The sequence below is a fragment of the Thunnus thynnus genome, chromosome 16 (assembly GCF_963924715.1).
Source record: "Thunnus thynnus chromosome 16, fThuThy2.1, whole genome shotgun sequence".
NCBI lineage: Eukaryota > Metazoa > Chordata > Actinopteri > Scombriformes > Scombridae > Thunnus > Thunnus thynnus.
The window spans coordinates 12,733,597-12,755,621 of NC_089532.1; the positions used below are offsets into that span (position 1 = coordinate 12,733,597).

Below are 22,025 nucleotides of genomic sequence, written 5' to 3' on the forward strand. Positions count from 1 at the left end.
GTCATTGTGTGAATCATTTGGCAGATTCACTTAAGACTCAGACACATTCAACATAAACACATACTCACCTAAAGACACCATTTAATGTATGCAGGGACTGAGACAGATAGAGGGAGTCTGTATTACTGCAGATCATTCTCCAAAACAAAACAGGCGGATTCCACCTTCCTCCAGTGGGTTTGCATCGGGAAAGAGATTAACACTGCTCCGCTTTCAGAATCTTTTATGGTGTGAAACGGAGTAGTGGCTCGGATACAGCGCAGCAATGTGTTGCATTGCCTAAAGTGGGGGTTTTGAAGTCACAGATAATCTGCTTTTGAAACAATGAGATAGTGTTGTTTTTCATTCTGCTCAGTTAAGCCATGCTCCAAATGAGGGAGAGGGAGATAGTGTGGATCAAACGTTTTTGTGTCGAATCCCAAAATTTTATAGCTCTTTAAAGTCTCAACAGCTGCAAATTCTCCGTCTATTGTGCTGACTTCTTTTGGAGATGGTGGAATTTAGCATTTTGGACAAAAATAATCCTCATGAGGTACTGATCTCAAATATCAATGGAAAAAGAATGCAAGCTCTTTTTTAACAGCTGGGCACTGTATTTTTTGCTTAATCTGCACATTGATCATCTCTGGTAAGAAAACATTGAAAACTGCCAAGTATAAAGAACAACAGATAATTCAGCAGCAACTGAATCAGTTGCCTTGGAGCCACAATCAAAACTATACATCTCTATTATTAGGAATATTATTAGGGTAATTACTATAGTGATAACTGAGGTACTAGTATTAGTGTTTACCTCACATATTGCAGTGTTAAGGTCACAGTTTGCTTGATACTAACTAGGTCGTGCCAAAATGTCATCCAACCATGTTTCAAGCCAACAGTGTTAGCTGTTTTGAAAACAGTACGAAAAGCCTGCCAACATAGAAAGGTTGCTCTCATTGAAGTTTCTTCCTTTTTTCCACATCAATGTTTTTGTGGGAGGATTTTTTTTCTCATCCAAATTGAGGATAGAGAGTGTTGTATGCTGCAAATTGTAAAGCCTGTTTAGGTAAATCATTGATTTTGAGCAACATGAATAAAACTGAACTGATATGACATCTCAATGTCCTCTTGGTCTTGGACAGAGCAGATGCAGCAACATTCAGATGGAGTTCATGATATATCTATATAATATATCCTTAACCATAGTGAGTATGAACACTTTAGTATTTTTAAGGAACTGTTCATTCAAATCATAATATACCATTGTGTGTGTTTGTAAAAAGTATAAAGGTTTCATCCAGCAATAAAGTCCTGTGAACTCTTGAACCTGGAATGTTAACAGTCTGAAAAAACATACTATATGCAGCGTTCTGCAGTAAGTACAGTATATTTAATCTCCTCCCAATGTGCTTACCAATGAAAGAGAATTATTTATTAGATCAATTTAGCCCAATCCATATCTTGCATGTTAGTAATGGACAGCTTTTTATTACTCATATTTTTATCATTACCAGGGTTGTAATGTATGAAGCTCACTTGCCCTGTTATTTATGCAGAACATAAATCCAGATTCCTTTGTGCTCCTGCCTTTATTTGTATGGTAATATTTGAGAAAGAGACGTGAAGCTGAATGACATTTCAGTATTACACCGAATATAAACCACACCGTGTAGAATACCAACTACTGTATTAGGATGTGAGGGCAGAAAAGGACAAAGCAGGACACTGCAGAATGCGTCAGAACAGAGATCAAAACTAAATGTTTCTCATAAGGAAAAATTCTTCAAGAAAAAAAAACAACATACATGTACGCGAAGATGTTCAGCTTTTCAGTGCACCTACACTGCTCAATGTTGGACCTGTAGAGGAGAGGGGAGGTCAGTTTGGGAAAAGGGTAGAAAAACTGAGAAAGGCAGAAAACACACAGTCCTGAGCACACAAATCCATGTTTGCTAATGGAAACAGGCTGCTTCTCGGCCCTGCCACATTCAAAAGAGCCCCGGACCGTCGACCACGCTTTAATCTTCAGCAGGTGCACAAACACAGGCACACACAAAAAATAGACACGAGGAAGGGGAAAACAAAGGTTAAGTGGGAACCATAGCAACTTGCTGCCAGTATGAAGTGACTGCCTATTACATAATACTACCAAACTGGCAACCACTCAGTCTCTCTACAGTCCCATTAACGAGCAGCAGCTTAGTTTTATCAATGTGATTCAAGAGAGCCATTTATAATAACTCTGTCATTAGTCACTCAGGATTTTCATTTTCTTTTCTTACCTGGGACTCAATGTGGGCCCCCTCATCCACGGAGCGCAGTGGCATTGTCTTTTTGACAAGCATTACATTTATCATAATTTCTGAATTGAGCCTGCCCGCATTTGTAATTAACAAGTCTGGCCTCTTTTGTCATTTGAGAGGGTTTGAATCCTGAAATCAGTAAAAACTCTTTCAGCTAAATGACACATTAAACATCAATAATAAAACACTATTTAACCATCAATGGGTTGAACGTGAATGAATAGTTAAGTGACTTTTTGAAGCTTATAGTGTTTAATTTGTATCGAGACTGTTTCAGATGTGTTGCTTCACCTCTATGGTTATTAATGATACAGATTGTAGTGTTAATTGATTGCATTGAACTGTACTAGTTCGTTTGATGCTCGCCAAATGACTACAAGATTGGACAAGTATTGTCTGCTCACTGTATGTCACCCGTAAGTGCCCATATCAACACTTGTATGTTCGTGTGTGTATGCTAAATGCTTGCATGTTTGTCTGTTGTAGTATGTTTGCAGTCTGAATAGCCTCTGGCAGTTCTCAGAAACCGAGTTGGGAACGAGACATAAGGACAGCACACTGGCCGCAGCTGAGCTCTGGCACTGATGAGCAAACAAGTAATCAAAGAGACATGAAGAAGAGGAGACGCTCCAGATTTGTGATAGGAAGGAACTAACGAAGGATGGAAGGAGGGTAGTCTTTGGTGTTATCACAGCACTGCACTGGTCGGACTATCCCACTTGCGATGTCGGCTGTGGTGGCTGACAGGCATGATGTCTTACACAGCTGTCAGGATCGATGTGTGTGTCTGCTTGTGTTCCTACAGTCCTATGTCACCGTGGTAGTAAAATAGAGCAAAGAACATCTCAGACTCTTCAACTTGAGTCAGCTGGAGTGTGAGAAAGCAGGCCAGCAAGCTCTCATTTCTGTCCTGTAAACTGGAAGGCCGGTCACTGTGTGGCACTGTAACATCCTCACACAAACAACAAGCTGAGCTGGTGCAGTTTGGAGTCCATCATGCAAACGTGATATGTGTTACTCGCTCTCACTCAGATGTGTTGGGCTCTGAATGATGCAGTGGGTGTTAAAAGCCTCCGGAATGAGCTAAGGAGCTCCACATATTTCTATAGTCTATCAGCTGTAGATGTCTATACGTACAGACAGGTGCTGAGACCCATCTACACTGTGCATTTTAGACTGTCAGGTAAAAAAATCATGTTGGCATTTCAGTGGACTGTGTGTTTTATGCCATCACCTATGTGATATGCAACATGCATAAAAATAGACCAGTAGCAGTGCTGGTTATTTACAGTGGCTGTGCAATGTAAGTGAGGATGTCTGGGAGAAATGCAGCGAGATATTACAGGCAATGATTTAATACAGTATATCTCATTCAATATTGATGCTTCACAAAAGCAACTTTCTGCACAAATTAAATTAAAAAAAATTCCCTTGATAGATGCTGTAGCAGATGAAAAGTCACAGGTTTAATCCCTGTAATAGTCTTTTGCCCTTTGAGCCAGACACATTAAATCTTACTTATCCAGGGGCGCTGCAGTCAAGCTTGACCCCTATAGTAGTAATATTCAAATTAAATCTAAAAAAAAAACAAAAAAAAAACAAAGTTCATGCCCCTGTGCCCTGGAAATACTGTAGGAAAGTGTCTGTTTTTCGAAGTCACTTTCCCTTAGGCTACAATATAAAATGAGAAAGAAATGAACAGAAAATATGTCACTAGCTGTGGAGAGGTGAGCAACGGAATGACTCTGGAGTGGCTCCCGTGAGTCCCTGATTGAAGACGTCCTGAATCATCACTTATGGGCCCAGCCGAAGTTTGTGTGTGTGTGTGTGTGTTTTTTGTGTTGTATAACTCATCACTCGGCCCCTCTTGCCTCCATCTCCTTGGAGATGGACATCAGGACATCCTGCGTCACCAGTTGTCTGTCAGGATCACCAAACAACTTCAGTTTATATCACAAACTTGCTTCCCCCTCCATTGTTTCCTGCCACTTGAGAGGCTGAAATGGGACATGTATACCGGGACTCGGGCAGGAGAGAGGGGAAACTGGTTGACTGATTGGAGACGTCAGTCCTGAGGGAACGCTCTTAGCCTTTTGACAGGAAAAATGACTGACAGAGAGTGTATGCCTGGCTGGCAGACATGGGTACCCAGAGGTGGGGGAGTGGAGAGGGCCAGAATGGCAAAAGATGTGCCAGAGAGGGGACAACAAACAAGGTCATGAAAACTGTGTCACCAACAAAACTATAAAGGGCCAAAAGGGCTTCTGAGTTGATGGTACCCACGCAGTTTTTAGCACAGTGATGAGGCCCATATTGAATGTTTGGACTTTAGATGCACAGAAATGTTTTAATGTATTACCTGATTGGTTACTTTTGGTTTTACCTCCAAATCAAACCTAGATGGGTTTACAACCTATCTGAAAAGCGAGAAAATTGGACCTTAGCAATGTCACCACTGTACTTTGTTAACTTATAGAAATTATAGCCAGAATCATACTAATAATTCCCAAGTTGTAATAAACCAGAATTATCCTTTAAGTTTGGAGGGGAAAATACAAAGAAGGTGGGATGTGTCATAATATAATGATGACTGCTTCTTTGCACAACACTTATAAACTATGTAAAACACAGCCTTAAACCACAACGCTGTACATGTAACTGATTAAAATTCTCCTCTCTAAAAGCGTAAAGATGGATATCTCCAACCAGACATCTTCATACTGGAGCACAGATGCACCTCAGCTCTGATTAATTATGCATTTGAGGATCATCCCAAGCGTTTTTGGGGATTTGGGTTTATCCTCTCTACCCTGTGTAGTAGTAAACACTGCATGATTTATCAAAGGCTAGAAACAGCTTGTATGGCTGCTGCAGGTTTTCGCAGAGGAGGGGAGCCACTTGCATAAAAGTATTTGGCTGCTTCTAACTAATGCTGGATGGCATGGGCTCTGTCTGCATGAGTGAGGTCATATCTGCAAACAAGGAAGCTGTGGTGAAGTCATGTCTCGCTAGCTGGAAGAGACAGCAGTCTAAGAGAAACACGCATGTGGCCTCATCCACTGCTCCCTCGACTTCGTCCACCATTGTTTCTCTCTCTTGTTTCTTTCTCAAATTCAAGTGTAATTTGTTTTATTTCCCTTCACCATTCCTTGCATTCTCTTTGTTCTGGCCTTTCATGGCGCCCATGATGAGGTACAGTGGTGATGTAATGCAGGTCTGCACTCATGAATGTTTGAGCAGAAATTTCACACTCTATTTCAATCATGTGAGAGGCCAGTGCATAGCAGGGATTGACTGAGCATTTTCATAAAGTAAGTGTGTGTGTGTGTGTGTGTGTTTGTGTATTTGGTCTTGTCCTGTGCTTCCACTCCAGTGAAAGAAAGAAAACCCAAATTCCTCTAAAAGAAGTTGTGAATCTGAAAAAATATGGTGGCACGCAAAGAGAAACTACATTTCAACAACGACAGATATGTAACTGCCAAAATACAATATATAGAATGTAATTCCAGAGCAATTACTACATTTTGAAGACATTAAACATGAGGAGGCAGCAATAAATCTATATTTTTTTATCGTGCATGTTCTATGCAGTGCTTTGACTTTCAGTGTGCAACTCTTTTAATAACTGATAAATTATTTAAGCAAAAAATGGCAAACGCTTGCTCCTCAAATGTGAGGATTTGCTCTTTTTCTCTATTTTATATTAATGTGAATTTAATATCTTTGGGCTGGATCAAAAGCAGTCAATGTGAAGATTTTACTTTGGGCTCCATGAAATTGTGAATTTCATTTTACTAACACTTTATAGACAAACCACACTGAAAAAATAACCAGCTAATTAATGTATCAATCAAATAAACTTGAGTAGGTTACTGAATAGGAGAATAAGCAACAGTTTTAAATGAATACAGACGGATACTTTACTCTGAACATCTTTTGTTTAGATCACAGAAAATCCAATCAGACAAAAAATACGGGCAACCGGCAACAAGACTGCACATATAAATATGCGTGTGTTTACGTGCACCTTTGGATAGAAAGAGAGAAAGAAGGGAGCTCCAGTAACCCAGAGAGAGTGATGATAATAGCACACTCTTTGCCAGATGTGTGACATCTCCCGAGGGGGAACCCTGGTGCACTGTGCTTCAGGATTAATCGTTTGAATAAAAGAAAACAGAATTAAAACCTTCCCTCATGCCCAGGCAATCAAACAGAGAGAGAAGGAGAGGGAGAGGGGAGAGACAGCTTTGATGGATAACCAATTCTTGCCCCCTACCCTTACACACACAACACAGACACACACACACACACACAACATGCCTTTAGCAGAGATGACATACTGCACATAAGCACAGAGAGCACAATTGATGGCTCCTGTCTCTCAAATGCAGACAGTGTCAATTTTCTCCTGCGTGGCATTACAACCACCACGAGGCAGGATGGCAGCTGAAGTTTTGATTGTCAAATGAATCAGTGGGATTCGGAGGTAGTGGAAGGCAATGATTTTGTTGCGTAGACATCCACAGACTTGTTGGTCCAGTAGTACAGTAGGCTGTACTCAGCGATGTGGCATGTGGCTGGAGGCGTTCATGGAGCACAGGCTTGCTCAAATAAAGTGTGTGGTTAATATTCTGTACATACACAAAAGGTCAAAATGTTTCCTCAGTGTTAGGAAAAGGAAGACGAGGAGAGAGGCAGAGACAACGAATAATAACTGTGACTACAAGTTTGGAAATGGTCATCTGTGGCAACTTCACTATACCATTATCGGAAAATGTGGCTTATTCAGTTTTTAATGGCATTAAAGGCTCTGTAAATCTTCTTAATCAGCTTCTTACTTGCATGAACAAACTATTATTCTCCAAAATCAGAACAATACTGATTATTTTCACACTGTCTGTACTTTTCTTCATGGCTTTTACTGTGTTTGAAAAAGGTAATGCTATGTATGTGTTTCCATGGAGCAATCAAAACTTTATATTTATGTGCCATGGATACCAGTGCACAGTGGACAAAACTATCAGTCAAATCTGATGAAATCACACCCAACACTACTGATAAAGCAGATTAAGTGTGATTTGGAGCATTGAACAGCTAACTTTAAATGTGATGGCTTTTTTTTGGTCACATATATTTCATGTTATATGAAAATACAATAAAAAGTTTTCAAGCGCATCAGTCGTAAATCTACTTATAATTTTGTGTGATGTGTGTTTGCACCCGAGTAAATGGATTAGTATTTAAAATATTATTTAGTATGGATGGTTTTAGTTTCTATGCCTTCCGGCTATTTAAAAAGTACAATCTCAGTAATGACTTGGCAAGCTGCAAACCAGCACTTGATATTCATGAGGAGATTCTATAGTCCTGTACATCAACATGGGGAGTACACAGCGTTCTGTCCACGATGGCTGGGCACAGTTTTATTGTGAGTGTGTGTGTGTGTGTGTGTGTGTGTGTGTGTGTGTGTGTGTATTTGCGTGTATGTGTGGGAGAGAGAGTAACTCTGGGCACTGCTTTATTCAAATCATGCCTTGCACATGAGCAGAGCGTCTGTACAGAGGACATTCCCATTCTGCAGTGTGTGGTGCTGCTGCAGGGGAGGACTGTGGGGGACAGCTGCTCACTCAGGTCATGTGAACCCAAATCTCTGTTTGGAGGGAGACCAGCTTGTCTCCAGTTGTGCCTCCTAAGGCCATGGGAGAGCTCCCAGACCAGCCTGAGCCTGAGCAGCACTCACTGGAGAGGCACGACACCAAGCTCCTTTTACATGCCAGTGGAAAGAAAACAAGGAAGAGCTAACATACCAGAACACTAATGTTAAATAGGAAGAAATGGAGAAATATGGTTCAACTTTTTTGTTAGGCGGTCATGACAAATACTGTGGTAAGACTGCAGTGAGCCAGTATGTTGCCAAATTTAAAATGCTATACAAAAAATATGACTCAGGATGATCTAATGCATGTGTTAATACATGATATATCCTGAACATCAGCACTGATAAATGATAAATGAAGTCAGCATTAGTTCATGTGATGACTTAAAGCTTAATGGGTCATCATTTCACAATTGAATCACAGTTAAATCTTACTTTATTAAAATGTAAATATAAACCGGTTACTTTGCCAAAAGCTTCTCAGACTTCTCAGTTTTTGATCAGCATTTCCAAAAGACAACAACATCAGCAACACCTATAGCTCTATTCTCTGGCGACTGGACAAATTTTAATGAACTGTTTATTACTACATGACCCACACTCCTTGCTATTGGCCTTTATTTATGCATTCACATATATACTTACAAACTAGCCATACCTGAATGCATAAAGGAGGCCCGACAACAGAATTCATGAGTGAGCAGAAAATTGGACTGCCAAGGAAAAGAATGCAAATAAACAAACCAGACATCCAGTGAAACGCAGCTCTGTGGGTAGACTCCACCTTATTAAGTATGAGTTGTTTACCCTTATTACAGTGTTACCCACAGTTAAATATATTTACAGAGCCTTACATCATGCATACTTGTGTGGAATTACGGTATGAATGTAATATACATACAAACATTTACATACAATTTACATACCGGTTGTTCAGGTTAACCTCTTGAGCTCTTAATTTGAAGATTGTGTTTTCTGCTGCAAGAAGACACTGATCACTGCAGTTCATAATAAACAAGTTGTTTAAAAAGTGTGGAAAAAAATGAGCTGCTATGCCAGATTCCCCAAAAGTGAGTAAAAAACAAAACAACTGATACAGTTAAACTACAGAACATAGTGTTTGCGTCACGAAAGATCTTTTGTTTGATTATCACCAAGGTTTTTGTTTTTGTGGTGAATCCTCTGAGGTTACGGTCATGAAATCTTCTCATGATTGTTGACAAGGAAACATTTACGCCTACGTCCCGGGGAGCATTCTTGACTTGCTGTGCACTCACAAAGGGGTTTTTCTTCACCATGTAAATGATTTTCCATTCATCCACAAGATTTGTGCTCCTTGGTCTACCAGTTTGTTTGCCATTTTCTAGTTTTCCTGTGTGCATCTGCTTTTTTAGAATGTACCAAACTGTTGATTTTGGAAAACCAACTACCTTTGATATCTCTCTGATAGATTTTTTCTTTTTTTTTTCCCACCCTCATTATTATTTTCTTCACTTGCATGGGTACCTCTTCATTTCTGAGAGACAACTTCACCTCAATATAAATTGCAACTATCAACTCTAAGCCACGTGTGAGCTGTTTTGTGTATTAACTAAAGCTGAGATGACACACAACTGCCTAAAAAGCATTTAGCAGCAAAGCATCCAATTACTTTGGAAACCAATTTGGGAACTATGTGTTAAAAAGGTTATATCTCAATCACAGTTCTTTTAATATAAAAACCATTAACCTAAGACGTAAACCTACTCAAATTAAAGCTGAGACCCAGCACTTTAATGCAGAAGCCATTATTTTATTTCAAATTGAATGTACTAAAGCACAGAGTGTGAAGAAAAAAAAGTGTAACTGTCCACATATTTACAGTCTGGACTGTACATAGTGTTTGTACCACAAAAGGTCTTTTTTGTTTTTGGTCTATGATTTTTTTTGACCATTTTAATATCAGAATGATCCGTAATACATTTAAACATTTTCTGAAAAACATAAAGAGAAAATGAATCCATTTGTAGCTTAGTGATATATTAGTATTAGTTATAGTTTAAACCCATTATGCTATTTTCTAGCTTGTTATGTTAAGATCAATTCTCTGCGATTGCAATAGATGAAACAATGTGCTGCTGTCAAGTCAACCATCACACAGCTGGCCATTTACCAAATTTGAAATGACTTTCTAGTGGAGTCTCCACTGTAGTAGAGAGAAATGGAATTCTCTCACCCCACTGGGAGAAACTAAGGTTTTAAGACTAAATTACTTGTAAATATGGACATTTTTTGTAGTGGGAGAACATAAATCCGCTGAAGTCAGGAGAAACAGACCTTCGGTAGGTAGAGCCCATCTGTTTGCTACTGGTGTATTGATCCCAGAATACCATTAAGCCATTTCTTTAAGGATTCCACTGCATCAGCAGCCTGAAGCTACAGTACCTTCCTCTGCCCTCGCTGGCCTTGTGTAGGTCCTCATTGGCGCTACCACCTCTGTAATGATCTTTAACTTGCCACTCCCCTTGTAATGCATGAACAGTGCAGTTTCATTGTCTTGACCATAGTGAGCTCCTGATATTGGTCACTTAAAAGTGTCCTTTTTTTTACTTCCACTGACAATGGTTTTGTCTTTATTATATACTATTAATGTCTAATTTTTCATTTGAATCTAATCTATTTTGTCGCAGCAAATGGCAGCCAAATGCAGCTTTATTATGATTTGGAGTCTTGCCGGTGTTACCTTTGGCTGTAAAGACAAGCTGGCATGAGAAAGCAGAGAATCATTAGCACAATCAACACTTGCTGTACGCCAAAGCCCGGCTGCTATGATTTCATCCAACTTGCAGATTTACACCAGTGCTGTCACAGAAATTAATGACACTCCGATTACAATTGATCACTCCCGATCATCTGGAATTTCACGCACACATTTCAAGTGGCTTACAGCTAAGACATATTCTGGCACGCAGAGCTGGGTTTCTGGTGTGTGGGGGGAGGTGTTTCTGTGTGTGTGTGTGTGTGTGTGTGTGTGTGTGTGCATGTGTGTGTGTAACTGGACGGCTTGGAAGGAGGGTCTAAGACAAGATTTCTCAGTCTAATTAACGCCTCAGCAACAACAACGACAGCATACGTTTCTTCACAAATTTCCCAGCAGCCCTCGTTGCATTTGAGACACTGGGAGCAACTCAGCATGTATGCTCGAAGGGTTATCTGAAATGGGGGTAGAGTGTGTGTGTGTGTGTGTGTGTGTGTGTCAGTGCGTGCGTGCGTGTGTGTGTGTGTGTTCTATCATAGGTCATCATGGGCAAATGCTGCATTCTGACACACTATTGGGAGTATTTGTGGTTCATAGCTGACGGGCTGCTTGGGGTTAGTGCTACCATCTGCATCATATCACCAAGACACAAAGATCAGAGATTTCAATATAAAATTTTAAGCCAAACAGACAGATGTAGGATGCTGGTATCTCTACAAGTTCTGATGATGAATATGTGATAGGTTAAACATTTTTTTTCATCTTTCCTCACATGCACAAGCAGTTTCAGATGAAAAGGCACAGAAACCCTCCCAAAAAAAAGTCTGAAATTGACAAGTACACGCATAATCTGCTGTAACATCCTGGGTGAGTTGTATGCGTTTTAAATACAAAAAGGACGCATGCAGGAAATGCAGAAGAAGCCACATTTTTCTAAATCTTAGTTGAGCGTTTTCACCTTTTCTTACAAAATAGTATTAGGTTTGTTCTGCAGCTTTTAAATCTTCATGCAGAACACAAAATGATTCCCCAGAGAGCGCATTTAAAAAGGTGTTATTTCAAAGCACTTCACTGTGTGACCAGAGAAATAGAAACCTCTGCACACACTAATACAACAGTCTGGCACTTATTATTATGACTGTTGTCATTAGCATGCTGAAAGTATGTCATTTTATGGAAAGCACAAAGACAAAATGGAAATGTGCACATTAAAATTTAGTGAGGGAATCATGTTGCTGTGCTATACTTTTTGTACTTTCTACAATAAGTCCTGTAATAAATATCTTTGTGAAACAGATTTTGAATTGTTGTTGAGAGAGGTCATTCTTGAGTACTTATTTTGTGCTGGTGTTGTATTGTAAGGTGTTTCTTATTGCGTTTTTTCTACATATGTATACGTGGAGTAAACAAAGTATTACACACACGTTTTAATACATTGCATTCCAATACTGCAAGTACAGTATTAAATTATACCAAAGAATGTAGTCAACATGCAAAATTGTAGAGCAAGAAGGGACAGAACAGAGCTTTAGCCAGGTGAGAGTAACCATACTTTGTCTGTCCCACACCTAACCGGATTTGGGCTGTGATTTGCAATTTTTTTGTTTGTTGACCCTCAGAGGCAGAAGACAAAGGTGAGATTTAGTAGCTTTTCTATTGTTTGGATTTTTCAATTTAGGCAAAAATCTTGATGAAAACAACACAGTGCTGTTTCAGATATAGCCAGGTTAGTGTGGATGTAGTCTGACCTGTAATCATCTCTGCTAAATAGGTCTGTGTCCTTCCTTTTTCGAAACATTTGAGTTGCATTTCAACACATTTGCTATAACAGCAAACCTGTACCCACATTTATTTTCAGTCCTCCCTTTTGGTTTAAAATCCAACTATTTTGTTTCAAAGCTCTTCCTTCTAAAAGTGCTGCATCAATAAAAGACCCTGAAAGCTGCACTGTAAAGTGGGATTTCATACCTCTCTTTGAGGCTTTGTAAAACGACAACCACATGATTCACGGCAAAGTGGCATCACATCAGAATGAGAGTGGGGGATGGGTGAAGGAGTGGGAGACGTATTGGAAGGGAGAGCGAGAAAAGAAACACATTGAAGGAAAAGAAAGAGATTAGTAGGACTGAACAGGGGAGCGAATTGAGAAAGACAGAGGTGGATTCTTAAGTAGGAGAGTGAGGAAGGAAAGACAGACAGAGAACATCGGTGAAGACGAAGCAGACAGAAATGTGTCTGGTTCATACAGAGTCCAAAGGTAAACCACAGTGAGGTAGATTAGATGATGAACAAACCAGCAGCAGCGGTGGCAGAGTCAGTGAGCCCAACCCACATTGTGTAATCTTACACTTCCCCTGGGATCTAGAAGCAACTGAATTCACCATTGATGTAGAGATATTTGTATAATTTCTTTGTTTCTCTCTCTCTTTGTCTGCATTTCATTACCTGTCTTCTCTCTTCCAGCAGTAGCTTCCTGGCTCATCTGGCTGCAAAGCAAATGAGTTAAAAGGTGGTCCTTTTATTCTGCAGTCACAAATCTTACAAGATGGGTATTATCTTCCATTCCTGTGTGCCTCTGTAATATATACAGTAGTAGTGATTCATAATCTTCGCTATGTGTGATTGCATTTTAGTGTGGGTAGCTGTAAATTAATATTACTATACCTCTGTCTCCTCCTCCTCTTCCTAAGCACTGTGCTATTCTGTATCTCATGAATCGGTACAAGTCCTATCGGCCGGTGAACGCCTCTCTGTCCGATTAAGACTTGCCAGCCACTGATTTTTATTGGCTGTGTAATGGTGCAGAACCTAAACATTTATCAGGGTCGATGGGCTGTGTGTATTACAAGCTATTAGGGAATGCGGAGGAGGCAAGTGGGTGTAGAAAGTTAGAACAAGCAGTAGGTGTCAGAATGAACTGTCACTTCTAGAGGGAAATCAAAGATGTCACAAACAGGAAATTGTTTAGGGTTTGTTTCTGCTGCAATGAGATCTGGCCCTGTCTGCTTTGCATTAATGACAAACCACTTCACCTGGCAAAGTTGGTGCAGTATGGCAAAATGCTGTAGGTTGTGGCTTATGAATGCTGGAGCTCAACAGAAAAATGCTGAATATAGACAAAATAATTATCAAAATACAAAATGGGAAAGTTGTCTGGTCTATTTCTCAAACTTCTAATACCTTCACCCTCATTAACTCTATCCTACCTTGACCTACCTGTATAAAAAGGGAGGAATACACCAGTTTTCGGGTGCATTGTGTCCTCACACAGGTGCTGGCTGTCCCACTGTGAACCTCTGGTTGACAAATCTGTGTATAATCCGCTAATGTTCTTAATCCTGCGGTCACATTAAAAAATGGATGAGAAATTAATCTGCTGTCAGGTCTGTCAGGTATAAAATTTGTCAGTGCCAGTGCTTATTTTCAACCAAATCCTTCTGTATGGGCCAATACAGCCCATCCACCGACCAAACCAGCCAGCCAAATCCCTCTGTCAGACTCTGTCAAATGTTCTCTGTTCTTTTGCCCTTGTTCTGTGAAGATTTCATTAAAGCAGAATTTTTATAGGCAAAAAAAAAACAAAAAACAGAGGATCACAGAAGGAAAAGTTTGGTGCTCTACTTCTTTGAACTGCAATAAAGCGGTGTGGTGAAAAGGGAAGGAAACTATTGTGGCTGGAGACAGAGAAAAACTACTTTACAGCCAAAGAAAAGTGAACAGTTCCTCTCCCCTGGCAGACAGAAAGTTAGAAACTTGGTCACACTCTGTAAATGCGTTACTGCTTCCTCCCCCACATGGATGCAAACATCAAGTGTGTTTTGTTTCAATGTCTGCCATATCTGCCTATGCCATGCTATGCCATGCTTATGTACTGCAGTAACCAGGCTAGTTTCATTGCTTCTGGCTGAGTGGATCAAAAAGACCCGCATTCACTGTTTTTCTTCTGTTTGCTCTCCCCCTTTCATGCAGTAATCTGCGCAAAAAGCAGAATTAAAGCAGCGCTCCCCCGGAGCCAGCCTTCTCTTTTCACATTGGTAAAAGAGGAGAAATTGGGAGGACATGCTTGTTTTTGGGGCAGAGGGATTGCAGGATTCACTCTCAGGTGAAAGTCCTGGTATAAACTGTCACATTTCGGTGCTTCCTCCCCCTTCAATATTTTTACAAAATCTTAATGAACCATACTTCTATGATTACATTCAGGTTGATAGTTTATATATATGCATAGTAAATCTATCTTTTGACATAATAAATGTGTCAAAAGACAAATAGTACACAAACATATACACATATGCACAAACACAAATTAGTAGACAAACAGACGTTGGATAATATGAAGAATTTCAATCGTTTGCTGTCCTCTTATGATTGATTTGGTTGTATTTTAGACTCTTTTCAACTGTCCTCACCTAACACCCTATTCCAGTGGAGTTGTCAGTATGATGTAAGGTGGCGGCCATGATTGTTAATAAAGATATCAGCACTGCAGCCCCATCACTCATTTCTGCCAGTCTGGCCTTGTCCCTCAAATAAAAACACAATCTGGTCAGGTTACATTACATCCGCTGTTCCAAACTGTTGATTTTTGGACATAATTTACCAAGAAACACTTCTTAAGCAGATCAGCTCCTCAAACCACAAACTAGTTGCTCAGTCTCCCTCAGCTCTTTTGGGCCTGGAGCTAAACTATAATGTAACTAAATATATAATAGCTATACTGGCTACTGTAAATGCTACTTAATGTTTGATATAAAAATCTAAGTGGTTAATGTAAAAGTGGAACACATATTTTAAATAACAAACACAGACCCACAAGTAATCCAGCATCATTTCATCACACACACACTTGAATCATCATTTTGACTGGATTCATTTCAATATTGTATTTGAACAGTAATTTAGATAAAACAGTTTAGTTGTTTTTTTTAAGTTAGGGCACTGAGAGGATAATGATGCCTATTTTGATGAAAACCTATTTTGATGATCCTTTTGTCCTCACCTACACCAAAGATGAACATTTTACATTTCAGTGCCAAACAATGAAATCCATACCAGATCAAATGGCTTAAGGATTTGTATCATATATATATGTGTCATTAAGGATATATACAAATGTGTAGGAACCCCTGTACTGCAATATAACATAGTTTTAATGCTACAAATTTAGCCACTTTGAACCTGTATGGCTGTATCAGCTCTGACTTACGTGCAGGTGTAGTGTATCATTTCTGTTAAAAGACGGTTTTTAATTCTGAATCAAGGTGGACAGAGTTATGATGAAGTGGCCCACGCTGCTCATAAAAAAGCTGTTTGTTTATGAGCTGAGAGCCTTCATCACCCACATTATAGGCCCAGGGAGAAGACCTCTCCTTTAATATAAGGCGTGTGTATGTGTATGTGTATGTGTGTGTGTGTGTGTGTGAGGGGGGTGGGTGGGTGGGGGTATGGCTCTAAAAATCCCTGCCTTCACCCTGAGCACCTGCAATCACATGAAATTGGTGGTGTTCCTGCAGTGTTTTGCCTTGTAGTCTTAAAATAGCTTGCGTGCAGCCTTGGTGCGTTCTGCTGCAGTTGTCAGGATGGCTAAGGCCAGTAGATGAATGCATAGGTCCTTGAGATTATTTGATCTCTATATATAGTACGTCTGTGTTGTCTTAGATGTGTAAACCTACTGCAAGTGAATTGTTATGTATATTTTTCATACCGTCTGCCAGCAAAACACTCTCTGTGTGGCCTGTATGCTAGCTCTCGTGACTACACAAAGACAGACACACAGGTAAAGAGTAATCTCTGCTGAGTCCTGCAACACTCACATGATGTAAATGCATGACAGCATGCATAATTGCATTCTAACATACCCCAATAATTTTGCCATTTTGCTGGAGTTTGAAACCAGGTTGAATGATGCAGCAAAATAAAACTACCAAAGCATCAAAAATGATCACAACTGTGTTTCAACACTGTACTGTAAATGTACAGTAGACACTTAAAATTGTTGTATTTATTTGTTTTTTTTCTATTTCTATTGGTAGACGGTGATTTATAATTTCCTTTATTTCTGTGATGCTGTGAAGTGAATATTGAATTCTAATATTTTTAGGTTTTGTAGAGAGGTTCCTAAGGCCCCAAGTGAATGCCTGAAAAAGAGGAAAATGAACAAAAAAGAGAAGGAGATGAAAATGCACAAAGGCAGTCGCTGCATTGCATCAGATTGAAGTTGACAAACGGTTCTTTCTTTCTTTTGTTTTTCTGTTTTTTCAAGTTCATGACTTAGGGAGAAATCGTGGGTCCCTTCTGAGTTGGATATGGATGCGCCAGTGCCCCAGCTCTTCGATTTCTCCCGGCTTTGCAGAGTCATCCTGGCAGGGGAATCATGAAGAGACCAGCCTTTCCCAAATCACCTGCAATGGTCAGCTGCAAATATCTCATTTTATCTCTCTGCCTTTATTTCTTTCTCGCTCTCTCTCTCCCTTGCGTGGGCATATTGTTGAGTACTTTTCTCTTTTTATCCCCCACCCTCATCCCCCATTTTGACCTTCATGAGGAGCTCACAACCTTCCCCTCAGTTCCTACATCCCTTTTCAAATGAGAGAAGAAAGGTTGAGCGGAGCACGAAAAAGGGCAGCTCCCTAAGTACTCAGAATCATGATCAGCTTTTTGTCATTCCTGCAGAGTACAAGGACGGTTGCAAACTAAAGTTCACAGTGTAGACCCTGCAAATGTGCCTCTCACCATAAGGGCTGAGGGCAGTATTTGATTTGATGCATGCCATATAGACTAAAAGTTCCCTTTGGCCTCTCTGTTATAGAGCATAAGTATTGATGTGTCTCATGGAAGCAGCATCAGTATTGCAACAACATTGCAGAGTGACGAGATCCTGTACAAGGTGTGTCCTGCAGTAAGGGGTTTTATACAGAGTGGGTGTGGCTAAAATCACTGCACCAAGGCAAAACTTCCACTGAATGAATAAATATATAACTAAATAAATAACTATATGTGTGATAGCTCAGTCAACACAAGCTAGAGTAGCAGACACAAAGTACTGCACCTCACACGTTTCTGGTGTACATGAATCCCACTTTTATTTTCCACAGAAAAAAATGATGTTCTTTTTTTTCTGGTCTGTTTCGGTTACATTTAAAACCATTCTATGAAAAACTGTAGCACCAGAGCAGATTTTCTATTGCCCATTCTTTGATAAAAATGTCAATTTGTGCTATTTCCAGTTTTGATCAGCTTTGATTAGGGAAAGACATTTCCTTCTTGTATATATAAAAAAGACTAGCACTTCATTATCTTTTTTTTCCAGTCATTTGCAAAATAAAACAGAGAAAACTGTATATTCTTCATATTTTTTTCTTTAAATCACAACAAATACATTTAAAGCAAATAAAAAAATTGGGCGGCATTTAGCATAATCCAAGCAGGGAATCAGCTTTCATGATGATTATTATATATTTATATATTTATATGTATACATATATATTATGTTTATATACAAGTATGGCACTTGATTACACAAAAAGCAAGAAAACACTTCACAAATAAAAGCAGTGGGCGCTTTGGTGTGTCATAAATTAAGGAAGTCACAGACGTTAGCGTTTGCAGCAAATTCACCAGATATTGTTTTGCAAGTCAGCTATAAAGCAATGGAATGGTTACATATGTTAAGGTCAGTGGTGCAACACAGGCAACAAAAACATGAATTACGCTGATGTATTTGAACTAGATTGAACCATAGTCAGTAAGGATTTATATATCTATGTGTATATAAATCTGGATGATAGAATTTTTTTTCCTTTAACCACTGTGTATGGTGCCATTAAATGAGGTTGGTGCCGAAAAATAGGTGGAAAGAAAATGTCTTAAAAACACCGTCAGGTCAGTAGCACATTTTTGGATAAGGTCAGGCTCTCAGGTGTTCACCTCTTAGTGCAATTTTTGCATTTACTCTCTTCAAGTACAGCAGAACAGCCCACAAAGAGTAAATATGTGAACACGTTAACATGGTTTCCATTTAGCATCTTACAGAGTATAAACGTTACTAAAAAGTTGCATCAGTGCAATAATAAATAAGTAAACAAACGTGTAATCCACGCTTGCCATGAAGTCCTTAAAAGACCAACAAATCAAAAAAATCTGCCCACTCTTAAAGTCATGACACGAATTAGGCGTGCGGAGCTGTCCATCATGTCCATCATGGTTTTTCAATCTTTTACATGTTTTGACCCCCCTCCCCTCCTCCTCATCCTCCTCCTCTTCCCCCGTGTGCTACACATAAGCAGAGTCACTGGATTGAGTGCGGCCAAAATTTGGCACACTCATCCTTGGCAAGTCCTTATTTCTGATTTCATAGATGGACTTCCGCCGAGCCTGCACACCTCGCACGGCCGTTTTGATTTTCCTCCATCCCAAATGATTGAGTTCTGCCAGGTTCAACACCACACAAAACCCACTGACCGCGAACATGAACACCAGGAACACTGTCTTCTCCGTGGGTCTGGAGACGTAGCACTCGACATCTTTTATGCAGGGGTAGCGATCACATTCATACACCGACGGGACGTTGAATCCATACAAGAAATACTGACCCACCAAAAAGCCAATTTCCAGCGCGTTTCTGAAAACCACCTGGATGATGTAAAACCTGGAGATGCCCTCTTGTCGCCTCATTTTGGACTTTGTAGTTCTCATGGCCGAATTAGGGATCTCTTTGACTTCTAAACAGTCCGGTTCAGCTTCTTTGGTGGAGTTCTCTGTGTTCTGAAGTACTCCATTAACAATGGTGTTCTTTATCTTTTTGCTCTCGTCTCGCTTCAGTGAATCTTGATCCTTATCTAGTGTCAGATATACTGTTGAGTAGCGCCGCTCCTTCTGCTTGGCCGACTGATGCACCGAGTATGTGATAAAGCAAAGACTCGGGGTGCACACCATGATGATTTGAAAAACCCAATATCTAATGTGTGAAATGGGAAATGCCTTGTCGTAGCATGCCTGGTTGCAGCCCGGTTGTAAGGTGTTACAAACAAACATGGTCTGCTCGTCATCATAGACAGTCTCTCCAACTATTGCTACGATAAGAATCCGGAAGATGACCACCACTGTTAGTAGGATCCTAAAAAGCAAGCAAACAAACAAACAAACAATGTGAAAATAAGTGTAAATATATGTGTTTACTGATGTGTCTGTTAGGTTGAGTTGTGCGCTGCCTTGGTGGCTGAAGCGCTCAGAGTCCAATTCTGGTGTGATGATTTAGGGAGCTGTCCAGTGCTGAACCAGGACGCTCTTGAGGATAATATGTGTTTCTTACCGTATCTTCTTATCACACGCTCTGATGTGTATTTGTGTGGGTTGTTTTTTCTGATTGAATGGCTGAAATGACATGTAAGCAATCGGCGTTGCTTTGATTGTACCTGTGTGAGCTTTTTTAATGGAAAGATGTGATAATGCCGACTCTCTCTCAGTCTCTTTCTGCCACCCATGAGTGCACAACCACCGCTCAAACTCACCAACAAACATCAAATGGATAAGTGGATGAATGAATACGTGAAATGACACATGAATTTTATGACTTTTGCTGCGCTATAACCGATTCTGAGAAGACAGCTGTCATCTGAATTACTTAGCCGTCTCGGGGAAAAAAGGAAATCTGGGGAACAAGACAGAAAAAATCCACAACACAGACACGACGGACTGGGAACCATGCTACAGAAGATCCTTGAGGCACAAGACAGAAACGGGGGACTGGGAACCATGCTAAAGACGATCCTGGAGGCTGCTGCGTTTCTTCGGTTTTTCTTGGTTTTTTGTTGTTGATCTTACCTTCCTATCATAGTAGAGTGCTGCTGGACAGCAGCCTCCAGGAGCCTCTCTAGTATAGTCCATTCCCCCATTTCTGAGCATCCGGAGAAGACGAGAGCACAACGGCACTCTGTTCAAATCCCTCCAAAAAAGCGCTTTATTTCCCGTCCTGCTTCTCTCTTCCTCTTGTTGTTGTCAGTCTCCAGATCGTTCGATTTTAGCTAAAAAATGCATCCGTCACGGGATGCTGCTGCCGTCCCCTCTTCTCTCCGTCTCTCTGAGCGCTATCTGGTTGGTTATGTGCTGAGCGCGCAGCGCCAGTGAACGTCCTGCTGTGTGTGCCGAGCGATCCCACGACGTTGCCACACTTTTCCTTGTCATGGGAGTCTGAAGGGCTGATTACTATAAGCCCTCCTATTTTCGATCTTCAGATCAGGTTGATGGGCTGCGCGCTGCGCCTGGATGGGAGGTTGGATTTAATGTCTTGCCAGCGTTAATCCGCCTTTAAGTAGTCTCCCCCCTCCCATGCGTCACGTACGCGCAGACAGGTCGGTGGAGCGCAGCCAGGAGTACCAGGGCTCCTGATTTTCAATATTTCAGTATTGTAAATAGCGTGCGCCATTCAGTGGACGCTGTTGCAGACAATTGTGTCCAGAGTGCTGCAACCTAGTTTATTGAGTGTGTACATTTTAGCATTGGTGACTTCACATGGGAACCAAACTCCAAACCCGGACTACATACACAGCTCACACGTGCACACATATAACAGAACATCCTTCCGGCACAGGACTTGTGGATGCATTATGTCCTGGGCACAAAGGTCAAGGTGACATCCCAGTGTTTTGTTGAGTTTTTTTTAAACTTATCAACATACAGACATTTACAGAGACATTTTGCATAAATGCTGCGTGTTGCATAATTTTATTTAGAAAACCTATTGTTCTTTGCCTCTAACTGAGCTCTGTGGACTGTATGGCTTTATAAAAGGACACAATCTCCCTTTTTTTTTAGAGCGGATACCCTTGCATGCCTAGAGGTATCCCTCCCCGTGTCGCAGACTGCTGGCCCGGCTGGTAGAGCTGTTGTTTTCACCTCGGGTAAAGATGATGCTCTGGATACAGTGACAGAGTGAAAGTACCATCCGAGTTGCTAATCGCTTTACAATGCAGCCTGCCTGCCTGTCTGTCTGTCTGTGTGGAGGTTTAAAAATAGAAGCAAAATATGTGACCCCGCCCTGTATATTGCTCTGAGATTTTATCAATGTAGCGCGTTGCATTGTATACATACACTACTATTAGGCTATCGACACTATTGTAAATCGTAATAATTCATGCGATTGTTATTTTAAACTTTACAATACAGTGCATGCAGCCTTTGGCATACTCTGAAAAGTGGTCTTTTAAAATTCATGTATATTAGGCTATTATTATTATTATTATTATTAATAATAATAATAATAATAATAATAATAATAATAATAATAATATTGTTGTTGTTGTTGTTGTTGTTATGCTATTAATGCAGATTAAGTTTATCCATGAAGTCTAGG

General features: G+C 40.3%; 2 protein-coding genes across 2 annotated transcripts in view; one reads left to right on the plus strand and one right to left on the minus strand.

The window, feature by feature from the left end:
* Positions 1-18,015, plus strand: part of stxbp6 (syntaxin binding protein 6 (amisyn)) — a 154,556-nt gene extending 136,541 nt beyond the window's left edge. Inside the window, exon 7 of the mRNA XM_067613734.1 lies at positions 16,938-18,015. Within this exon, the coding sequence (XP_067469835.1) occupies positions 16,938-16,949 (12 nt within the window). The 3' untranslated portion in view covers positions 16,950-18,015. The remainder of the gene's footprint in view (positions 1-16,937) is intronic.
* On the minus strand, positions 17,967-21,825 carry LOC137199429 (gap junction delta-2 protein). Its single transcript, XM_067613732.1, has 2 exons — positions 20,498-21,825; positions 17,967-19,790 (listed from the first exon to the last, which is right to left on the minus strand). The coding sequence occupies exons 1-2, from the start codon at positions 20,566-20,568 to the stop codon at positions 18,947-18,949; spliced, it is 915 nt and encodes a 304-aa protein (XP_067469833.1). The 5' UTR covers positions 20,569-21,825; the 3' UTR covers positions 17,967-18,946.
* Between the last annotated feature and the right edge of the window lie 200 nt (positions 21,826-22,025).